Source organism: Salvelinus alpinus, chromosome 9, assembly GCF_045679555.1.
Source record: "Salvelinus alpinus chromosome 9, SLU_Salpinus.1, whole genome shotgun sequence".
Taxonomy (NCBI): Eukaryota; Metazoa; Chordata; class Actinopteri; order Salmoniformes; family Salmonidae; genus Salvelinus; species Salvelinus alpinus.
Genome location: NC_092094.1, coordinates 17,320,951 through 17,332,546, shown reverse-complemented (window position 1 = coordinate 17,332,546; position 11,596 = coordinate 17,320,951). Strand labels below are relative to the sequence as shown.

Sequence of the window (11,596 nt, the reverse complement as noted above, 5' to 3'; positions counted from 1 at the left end):
TTAAGAAAAGATCATAAAGTTAATTTCAGATTCAGGTTTAGGGGGTAATAACTTTAGGGAAACCGCATTTCACACTATGTACAGACATAGAGAGCCAACACATCAAGGTGTAACAGGGATGAATCGATATTCAATGTACAACAGTAGTCTTCTGTAACAAGCAATACGTGTTAAATATGTGTCACAGTCAATCATGCCAGCCTCTTTTTGAAAGGCCTTTACTTATGACTTAAACAGATTCATTTTCTACCCAGCTTATTAATTAATGCTGTGGGGTAAATCAGATGTTTCTAGGTGGTCTTAAACAAATCTACTGTGAAAAAGTATACACTTTACACACATGTTTATTGACTTTAAAAAAAGACCGCAGTAACATGCCCGATACAGTAGAGATGCTACAAAAATCTGTTAGTTTGTTTGTATTTTCCAAAGCCTGTCTGGATGTGAACTACTTTATGCCTGGAAAACTTACAGAGCTGGGGCTTGGGTGGAATTGGAAACGGCAGGATGTCAACACCTATAACCAGGCTCTATATCTGTAAGAAAGGAATAGTAAAAAGGTTTAATTAATTATAACATGTTTTAAACTGTATACCACAGTTTGTACTGTTTGTACTGTTAGGTTTGTACTGTTAGGTGACCTAAACTGGGACATGCTTAACACCCCGGCCGTCCTACAATCTAAGCTAGATGCCCTCAATCTCACACAAATTATTAAGGAACCTACCAGGCACAACCCTAAATCCGTAACCTTGGGCACCCTCTTAGATATCATCCTGACCAACTTGCCATCTAAATACATCTCTGCTGTCTTCATCCAGGATCTCAGCGATCACTGCCTTATTGCCTGCATACGTGATGGATCCGCCGTCAACCGACCACCCCTCATCACTGTCAAACGCTCCCTAAAACACTTCAGCGAGAAGGTTTCTCTAATCGACCTGGCCCGGGTATCCTGGAAGGATATTGACCTCATCCCGTCAGTAGAGGATGCCTGGTTGCTCTTTAAAAGTGCTTTCCTCGCCATCTTAAATAAGCATGCCCAATTCAAAAAATGTAGAACTAAGAACAGATATAGCCCTTGGTTCACCACAGACTTGACTGCCCTTGACCAGCACGAAAACATCCTGTGGCATTCTGCATTAGCATCGAATATCCCCCGCGATATGCAACTTTTCAGGGAAGTCAGGAACCAATATACTCAGTCAGTTAGGAAAGCAAAGGCTAGCTTTTTCAAACAGAAATTTGCATCCTGTAGCACTAACTCCAAAAAGTTTTTGGACACTGTAAAGTCCATGGAGAATAAGAGCACCTCCTCCCAGCTGTCCACTGCACTGAGGCTAGGAAACACTGTCACCACCGATAAATCTACGATAATTGATCATTTTTCTACGGCTGCCCATGCTTTCTACCTGGCTACCCCTACCCGGCCAACAGCTCTGCACCCCCTGCAGCAACTTGCCCAAACCCCCCCCCCCTGCTTCTCCTTCACCCAAATCCAGACAGCTGATGCTCTGAAAGAGCTGAAAAATCTGAATCCCTACAAATCAGCTGGGCTAGACAATCTGGACCCTCTTTCTAAAATTATCTGCCGAAATTGTTGCAACCCCTATTACTAGCCTGTTCAACCTCTCTTTTGTATCGTCTGAGATCCCCAAAGATTGGAAAGCAGCCGCAGTCATACCCCTCTTCAAAGGGGGAGACACTCTAGGCCCAAACTGTGATAGAAAGGCAGGGCAGGATGGATATAGGTCTAAGGTCCTCGAAAGCCATGTTAACAAACAGATCACCGACCATTTCGAATCCCACGTACCTTCTCCACTATGCAATCTGGTTTCCGAGCTGGTCATTGGGTGCACCTCAGCCACGCTCAAGGTCCTAAACGATATAACCGCCATCGATAAAAAACAGAACTGTGCAGCCGTCTTCATCGACCTGGCCAAAGCTTTCGACTCTGTCAATCACCGCATTCTTATCGGCAGACTCAATAGCCTTGCCTTCTCAAATGATTGCCTCGCCTGGTTCACCAACTACTTCTCAGATAGAGTTCAGTGTGTCAAATCGGAGGGCCTGTTGTCCGGACCTCTGGCAGTCTTTATGGGGGTGCCACAGGGTTTAATTCTCGGGCCGACTCTTTTCTCTGTATATACCAATGATGTCGCTCACCATTCTGTATACATCTGGCCCTACTTTGGAAACTGTGCTAACAAACCTCCAAACGAGCTTCAATGCCATACAACACATGGCCTCCAACTGCTTATAAATGCTAGTAAAACTAAATGCATGCTCTTCAACCAATTGTTACCCGCCCGCCCGACTTGCATCACTACTCTGGATGGCTCTGCCTTAGAATATGTAGACAACTACAAATACCTAGGTGTCTGGTTAGACTGTAAACTCTCCATCCAGACGCACTTTAAGCATCTCCAATCCAAAATTAAATCTAGAATCTGCTTCCTATTTCGCAACAACGCAACCTTCACTCATGCTGCCAAACATACCCTCGTAAAACTATCCTACCGATCCTTGACAAAATAGCCTCCAACACTCTACTCAGCATACTGGATGTAGTCTATCACAGTGCCATCTGTTTTGTCACCAAAGCCCCATATACTACCCACCACCCCAAGCTGTATGCTCTCGTTGGCTGGCCCTCACTACATTTGTCGCCAAACCCATTGGCTACAGGTCATCTTTAAGTCTTCTAGGTAAAGCCCTGCCTTAGCTCACTGGTCACCGTGGCACGCGCTCCAGCAGGTATATTGCACTGGTCACCGTGGCACGCGCTCCAGCAGGTATATTGCACTGGTCACCGTGGCACGCGCTCCAGCAGGTATATTGCACTGGTCACCGTGGCACGCGCTCCAGCAGGTATATTGCACTGGTCACCGTGGCACGCGCTCCAGCAGGTATATTGCACTGGTCACCGTGGCACGCGCTCCAGCAGGTATATTGCACTGGTCACCGTGGCACGCGCTCCAGCAGGTATATTGCACTGGTCACCGTGGCACGCGCTCCAGCAGGTATATTGCACTGGTCACCGTGGCACGCGCTCCAGCAGGTATATTGCACTGGTCACCGTGGCACGCGCTCCAGCAGGTATATTGCACTGGTCACCGTGGCACGCGCTCCAGCAGGTATATTGCACTGGTCACCGTGGCACGCGCTCCAGCAGGTATATTGCACTGGTCACCGTGGCACGCGCTCCAGCAGGTATATTGCACTGGTCATCCCCAAAGCCAACACTTCCTTTCCTTCCAGTTCTCCGCTGCCAATGACTGGAACAAATTGCAAAAAAAATCTCTGAAGCTGAATACACATCTCCCTCACTAACTTTAAGCAGCTGTACACAGCCAAATGAGAACTTGTTCTCAACTGGCCTACCTGGTTAAATAACAAGGTTAGGATTTAGGGTAGGGACATCCCAAGGATCCCTGATAGCACTAACCGGTGAAAATGGTCACTAGTTACCACAAAGTCATAAACCACCTATTTCTACAATCTCTTAATGTGATTTTAATCCCAACCTTATGCATGACCCTCACTAAAGTAATACCAGAAATACAATGTTTATTAATTTACAATGACTGTGGCAAGTGGAAACAGGTGAAAATGAAGTCTTACGGCATCGACTGTGGCCAAAATTAAGAAATTCAACTACTGGTCCGGTCAAACGCTCAACATCAGTTCCAATGTGTGTATTGCCTTTTGGATACTGTGGGAAATGGAGCTCATCTTTCTATGAGTTTAAGTTATTTCTCAGATGGCTACAATTTCAGTATTTATGACTGACAGTGTGCAATGTACCATGGTGTCCATGGATTAAGACTTTATTTAAATTTAATTCAGAATCACATGCATACAAAGTGACCTAGGCATGTACAAAGTGATCTTTTGACAACATTGACACTGGCTACACACCGACAGCAGACACAGAATCCCCAAAATACTGAACAAATATTTCTGGATGGCCTTGGTAAAATTGCCTGAGGAGCCGTTTCCTCTCTTTGGCAGAGTGCTTTGGGTCTTCATTAATATTCCTCAGTAACACCAACAGCGCTTCATGTGTTGTTCTTTGAGTACAGTCAGTATAAGCCTTTGTTGAGACTTGCTGACAGAACGTGGACCCTAAGGACAATGGAGAGAACAATGTGTAGGTGATTGATTTGAGGCAGTCAGCACTCTTCCACAAAGACTACTAGATAGATATTTTACCTGTCACATCTGGTTGTTCCCCTTGCACAACTCTGGCAAGTTTGTCACTGACCAGCTTGTGCAAAGATCCTGGTATCTGAGACAGAAATGTTTCAAACCAGCCATGTATCAAACTTAATGTAATGATTGCATGCTCATATGGCATTCACAACATAGTGTTCATAAAAATACATGGGATTTACACTGCGTGTACAAATCATTAACCCCTTTCTAATATTGAGCTGTGCGTACACAATGTAAAGAGCAATGTTTTCTACACTCAGTATATATAGCTTTAAGGACCCAAAAAAATCAGTCACTGCTCTGTCAACAAATCAAGAATACCTTAAAAATGTAATGGCGGTTGTCCAGCATGAACAGCACCAGGAGGTCCACTTTCTCTTTGGCTAGAGATTTGCTGTGGATGATGGCTCTGGAAAAAGCCATCTTCACAACCATTTTGTTCTCAATCTGAAAATGAGACAGTATGAGTTATTCCAACATGAACCAGAATCAAATTGTGCTTAATCAAGATGTGGCACGTAGTGTAGCAGTTAAGAGTGTTGGGTCAGTAACCGAAAGTCCACATGTTCAAATCCCAGAGCAGTCTGAAAATCTTGAGCAAGGCACTCAACCCTAATTGTGCCTGTAAATTCCTCTGGATAAGAGCGTCTGCTAAATGAGTCAAAAGTAAATGAATAAGAACGCTGACTCCATACAGAAATAACTATCCCATAACAATAACTGATCCCATGGTCTTCACCTCTTTGTCCAGCTTGATTTCCAGTGGGTCTGCAGCCATAGCCATGAAGCTCAACAATGTGCGCAGTTCCTCCCGCTTACGAGGGTGCAGAAGCTTCAAACACAACTGCAGTGCCTCAAGAGCTTTATCAAACTTTGCATTCACTGCAAAAAGAAGCACAAGTTAATGCAGCCCTACACATTGCTTATGATATACCTGGAAACAGTAAAAAAAAAAAATGAAAAAGTACCAATCATGACCCAAGTAATATTAAGTGGTCATAGCGCCGGTCTCACCTAGTAATTCGGTAACCCCAGTGTAGAAGTCGGACATGTGGTTGGCGAGCAGGGGTGAGCGGTCGGGCTGGCCATAGTATTTCACCAATGTTTCATACAGCAGAAGTTTGCACTGCTGGGTGCCTGAACCTGAGCAACAGGGCTGACCCTGGCCAACACCCACCACGTCTGGACACCTGGGCAGATCACGGCTCACCTCCACCACCTGCTGGTCAGGCAGGAACTCCAGACAGTCCAATGCTGCTGTAAGCCAATTATCCTCCCTTCAACAGAATAAGTAAATAATCCTGCGCCACTGAAACTGTTATGTCACTCACCACCAGGAATATTGTACTCCGTAGGCCTGCATGAGAAGCTTCATTCATGTTAAAAATATCCATCTTAGCTATTCAAGTAAGACCGATCAGTCACACTACATACTGTGAGTCCTTGAAGGCCCTCAGGATCTCACGGTCCAGGTAGTTGCTGGTGTAAATCAAGTCTGGGTCCCTCTGTGCCATGCGACGGGGAGAGGCCTCTCCACCTTCCAACAGATTGTCCAACATAGGGAGCTCTACCAGCTGCAGCAGTCTCAGCATCGTCTCCTCACGCCACACTTCATCAACCACTACAGAGTAAAGGAATGGACTGTCAACTAGAGTTCAATACTAGTCCTGGGGACCGAGATGGAGCACATTTTAGTTTTTGCCCAACACCAGCACCTCTGATGTAGTTAAATCAGATGATACCGACTTTACACTATGATAGTAGATGACTTACGGGTCTGTGGTAATGGAGAATCAATGTGTGCTTTGCTTGGACTCAGACTCAGGTTTCCCAGGACAGTTTCCAACAGTTGGTTGGATCTCAGAGGTGTACCATGTGAATAGAGTTGCTCCTCTTGCCTGCAACATTTGAAGGCAAAGTCAAATAAAGACTATATCCAATTAATATTTCATATTGACTTGTCTCAAATAAAGGAAATAGAATCAAAACAAATAACCACCTGCAAGAAGCACTGCAAAAGGTGCTTTGAATACCAGGAGAAAGGATTCCTTTTTCAAGTTCATCCATAGAAGGCATTTGTGTGTTCAGAAACCTGTAGAGGTAACCTTTGCTGTCCTGGAAAACATCTTGCCTCTTATCTTTACCAAAGACCTTTGCTCCAACTGTCTCAAACACCTTACAGTCCAGGAGGGCCTGACAAACACGCACCACCTTGTCCCGTGAGATGTCAGCACCTTCAAAGAACTTGCTCTGGACTATATGGTCCAACACCACATCCACTGCATCTGACCCCAGAAAGCAGTCATTATGTGACTTCAGGTGAAAGCGCCTTCGCTTCACCTTTACTGACATTTTGAGGTTGGCAATGATGCTGCTCCATATAGGAGAGGCCTGGAATGGCTTATGGACCATGCCATGACCTGTAACACAAAATGAGTGAGAAAAGAAACTGGTTAAAGGTTTAACCATATCCTTGGTTAAACCATCAGCAGTCAGTGCTTGATAAACAGTGATGTTGTTAGACCACTCAATGCCTTCAAGGACAACAAAGTCAGTTCAAATAAATAAGCGGGCCTTCTATACGAGGGGAAAGTAAAATGTACAAACAAAACCATGGGAGTCATTGGTTTGATTATGTAGAAAAATATGGCGACCATGTAGGCTAATGATTCGTGCATACGTTTACAGCCATCAATAAAGGTCAAAGTTTGTACCTGGAGAACGCAGACACAGTTTCCCAGACAAATTCAGCGCGGCAGCTCTCTCCTTCACTGTGGCCATTCCTCAATTGGTAAGGATGGTGGTGACGTACTGAAGAAAAAAAAAAAATCTGTCCAAAACGTTACCCTTTTATTCATTCCTCAGGTGAGCAAGGGAAACCTTAATTAACTGTTAAAGACGCAGTAGAATAATAAGTAGAATAGTATACGAACGCAGTAGGCATTATCCCTGCTGATTACATCAATTGAACTTGAACAATTGAGCGAATGTAACAAAAATGTTGGCTATTCATTTCGATTTAAAATAGTGGTATGTAGTGAATAGTATAACTAACTAGCATGGATTATTTTGTCAAAGAGCTCGCTTTTACATTATTGGTGTCTTCTACTCCAAGGACTACGCTAATACAGCGTCAAGGAGACTTTGGAACAATTACACACTTGAACACTAGATGGCAGCCAGAGCAAATAAACGCTCGTGCCCGTTTAGGTAAAATTATTTGTAATTATAATCTATTGGTCAGTCTGAGTTTAAAAACAATTTGTCAGGTCTCTGCATCTTGTTTTGTATTCCCATTGTGATTGGTTCCTGAGCCCATAGGAGGACCACTTGAAATTTTAAGTTTTACGTTTAATAAGCACTTTTATAAACGTCCACTGTCCTCCAAGAGTTGCTGCATTTCCTCTTAACTTCAGTCTGTTGCATTCACCTTGGTTGGAGAGCGAGGTAGCAGCAGCGTTCCCTTCCCTTTACAAAGGTAGAATAATGTGGACAGGTCTAGCCACACAGTGTGTATGGAATGCACTGCCACCCACCAGTCGACATATTGGGTTGCAGCTACCATATTTGGTTGGCTAGGGTCGTCGCTAGTTACCCCAGCCACAACGTCCTATACCCCGCCTATCTCTACAAATGATCTTCTTAAAATGTGATTTAAAACCTTACCCCCTTTACCACACTGGTAACATTATGCCTTACCTTAAATTAAAACCCAAATAAAATGTTGTGTTAATGAATTGTAACGATATAGCCAAGTTTTACTTTGTGGTTGAGGTAACTAATTGAAACCGTTGGCAAAGGTAGCCAGATATCTGTATATAATGACGAGATACTAATATACATGCCCTAACAATGGAAGTCGTTGTCCCAAAGGTGGGAAGCTTAGGTCCAATAATAAGCCCATAGAAACTCATTGGCTTTATTTTGGACAGATTTTGTCGAGGGTGAAACCTCTCGCTTCGCCTCTTCCTCTCTGGGTAGGCCTATACGTCGCTCAGTCAGTCTTCACTTCTCAACGACTTGTTATAGATATGCTGCTGTGCATGTGTCAGACCAGCGCCAAATTCAGTCCAGTTTTTCCTCGCGATATGAAAGTGTGTTCTGTGCACCCGCCTTTCCCCTGGCTGTGCGCGAGCTATGCTAATGATGAATTTACCCAACATAGGTAACTGACATGTTAGATAGCTAGGCGTACTACACATTACCTTTGTTACTAGCCATGTTTTTTCATAAATGTAGCTCAACAAACAACACTGTCGTTAGATATACTTTGAACATTGCTAGAATATTTATTTAAAGTCGCTTATTGTGTATTCTAAAAAGTGTACCTGTTTCTTCACATCTAACGTTACAACGGCAATCAGCTGGAAATGGTAAGTCACCATTCTATAGCTAGCCAGCTAACGTTAGCTCGCTGGTAGTGGCAGAGGGGATCTAGCGGTAAGTCAATACCAGTGAATTGTTCTGGTCCTTAGGACTTGAAGACACGTTTAGGGAAAGCGATTTACAGGTAGCCCAGAGTTGAGTTGACCACTAACCAGGCAGGGTGTATTCATTAGTCGGATTCCGCTACAAAACGTTTTTTAATGTTGCAAAACGTTTTGCAAAGGAACACGTTAACTTCAAACGTTCAATGTCATGCAACGAAAACGAGGTTCTATTGGACAAATTCAAGTAGGCCCCTCCCCGTGCTGTACCATTTGGTTCCTACTCTAAACTCTTTGTGCCAGAACGTTTTCCAACAGAATCAGACTAATGAATAGGGGCTCCCGGGTGGCGCAGCCGTGTAAGGCACTGCATCTCAGTGCTAGAGGTGTTACTACAAACCCTGGTTTGATTCCAGACTGTATCGCAACCGGCTGTGATTGGGAGTCCCATAGGACGGCACACAATTGGCCCAGCGTTGTCCGGGTTATGAGAGGGCTGGGATGTCCTTGTCCCATCGCGCTCTAGGGACTCCTTGTGGTGGCCGGGCGCATGTACTCTGACTTCGGTTGCATGCATGCTGACTTCGGTCGCCAGCTGTACAGTGTTTCCTCAGACTCATTGGTGCGGCTGGCTTCCGGGTTAATGCGAGCAGTGTGTCAAGAAGCAGTGGGGTCGTGTTTCAGAGGACGCATGGCTCTCGACCTTCGCCTCTCCCGAGTCCATACCTGAGTTGCAGCAATGGGACAAGACTGTAACTACCAATTGGATATCACGAAAAAGGGGAAAAAGTACTCCACAAATAATAATAACCTCGCATTTTCGGTGGAAAACTGAAAAAGTAGGGAGAAATCAAACAAATATAAAACTAGATTGTTCACGTGGAGAGCAGATGATGCTTAATGTTTTTATTCAAAGAAATAGGCATTGAGACATTCAGAGAGATGTACAGGACACAATTAAATTAATTAATTTGATATTCCAGATCTAACACTGTTCCTTTATAGAGTAAGTGTTGAGAGTATTTTCACTCTATTTCTCAGAAGACTAATTTATTATTTTAAAGTCCTGAATCATATTTGGAACACGGAAAACCAATGTCACACCTGGTTAGTGCTCAGTTTCAAATAAGGTAATGTTGAAGTGAATCAACCTTGTGATGTTGACATACAGTGATAGTTTTTAAATAGTTTCTAAAATAGTTTCTAAAATCTAGAATAGTTTCTAAAATCACAAGTTTTTGATATTTCAATGTTAGAATGACCAAGGTTTTCAAAATATAGCACAATTAGTGTGTTTTATGATATTTAGAAAAAACGATTCAGTTGTGCAATCAATCTTCTGTAAGTGGGTACTTCTGTTCATCTCACACCTCCTAGTGCTAGTAACAATTACTGGTGAATGCATAGGATTCTTAGGCTACACATGCTGTAAACACAATAGGGATTATAGCCGGCAGGGATGATAAAACTATGCAGAAACAGACTGGCACATTTTTTTAAATGTTAGATATCAGTATTTTAACAGAAATAATATATGATAAAGTAAAAGACTATAGTTAAAAGTATGTTACTGCTTGGCTGATGCAAAAGCCACCACCCACCAAGGGTGTTACTGTATCGTTTTATTTAACCTTTATTTTAACATGGAGTCATATGTGAGGTACCTTAGTCGTCATATCCTGCATGTTCCTGTCATGTAGTTCCTGGTCATCTAAAGCTTTTAAAATCACCCCATAAATTAATCATAATAATAAAAGTAATAGGCCTATTACGTTATTTTATTTGCACGGTTATTTTATTTGCACCGTATTTTGTGTGGTATGAATCTATAATGCTTCTTCACATAGGCTAATTAAGTTATAAGGCCCGGGGGGGTGTGGTATATGGCCAATATACCACGGCTATGGGCTGTTATGCATGACGCAATGCGGAGTGCCTGGATACAGCCCTTAGCCTTGGTATATTGGCCATACACCACAAACCCCCGAGGTGCCTTATTGCTATTATAAACTGGTTACCAACGTAATTAGAGCAGTAAAAATACATGTTTTGTCATACCCATGGTATACGATCTGAAATAGCACGGCTGTCAGCCAATCAGCATTCAGGGCTCAAACCACCGAGTTTATAATCTCTAACAATGTTATTGAGTAACCACCGCATGTAATTATGTAATTGTAGTATATGAGCCCTAAGTACTTTGCTGTAGCTGTGCTTAATGAATTTAAGTCAGAGTAGCATTCATGATAGATGACATTGTGATTAAATACGTATTATCCTCACCTCAGGGCTTTGATTATGGCAGTGTTTTTTTCTCAGTGCATTACAGGACAATAGTCATATAACTCACAAAAGGTCATACAGACTTCATGTTGCTGATGGGAATTATCCCGTTATATGGATGGTGTCCTTTTAATTTTGCTTTTCATGGTTTATAGAATTGTTTAATATCTGCTCAAGTGAATCAGTGGAGAGGCAAATAAAGACATTGCCCCCCCAGGTCACAATGTCATTTATGATAGTAGCAAATTCTAAAGGGATCATTTAATCCCTGCACATGATTGAGTACGGTGCAGGTTAAATGGAGAAAATACTCTCTTCTATTAAAGGATTGTCGGCAGTGGAGACCTACTTAAAAAGTCAGTCATGATGAGGGCACAGGGGTCCATCTACACAGGTCATATTAAATAACTTATATAATTTAGAAGCTGAATGACAGGGCAATTTGTCCATTTAGTGTTATGGCTCTGACCCCTATTAGACTCTCAGGACAGCTTAATTTCCACCTTGATGGGTTGAAGAACTACTACCAAATCACTGCACTGTATCCTCCTGCAATGCTGTTTACTTAGTGACTGAATAATATTAATAAGGTTTTAATGCTTTAGGCCTATACCAAATATACTTTGTTGTACACACTTATCATTCAATATTTATTTTTTTACTTTACA

General features: G+C 42.8%; 1 protein-coding gene across 1 annotated transcript; it reads right to left on the bottom strand.

The window, feature by feature from the left end:
• Nucleotides 1-3,797: 3,797 nt before the first annotated feature.
• On the bottom strand, nt 3,798-7,065 carry LOC139584419 (DEP domain-containing protein 7-like). Its single transcript, XM_071416221.1, has 9 exons — nt 6,933-7,065; nt 6,218-6,638; nt 5,992-6,116; nt 5,653-5,839; nt 5,233-5,495; nt 4,958-5,100; nt 4,540-4,665; nt 4,216-4,291; nt 3,798-4,128 (listed from the first exon to the last, which is right to left on the bottom strand). Exons 1-9 carry the CDS (start codon nt 6,997-6,999, stop codon nt 3,914-3,916), a joined length of 1,623 nt encoding a protein of 540 aa, XP_071272322.1. The 5' UTR covers nt 7,000-7,065; the 3' UTR covers nt 3,798-3,913.
• Between the last annotated feature and the right edge of the window lie 4,531 nt (nt 7,066-11,596).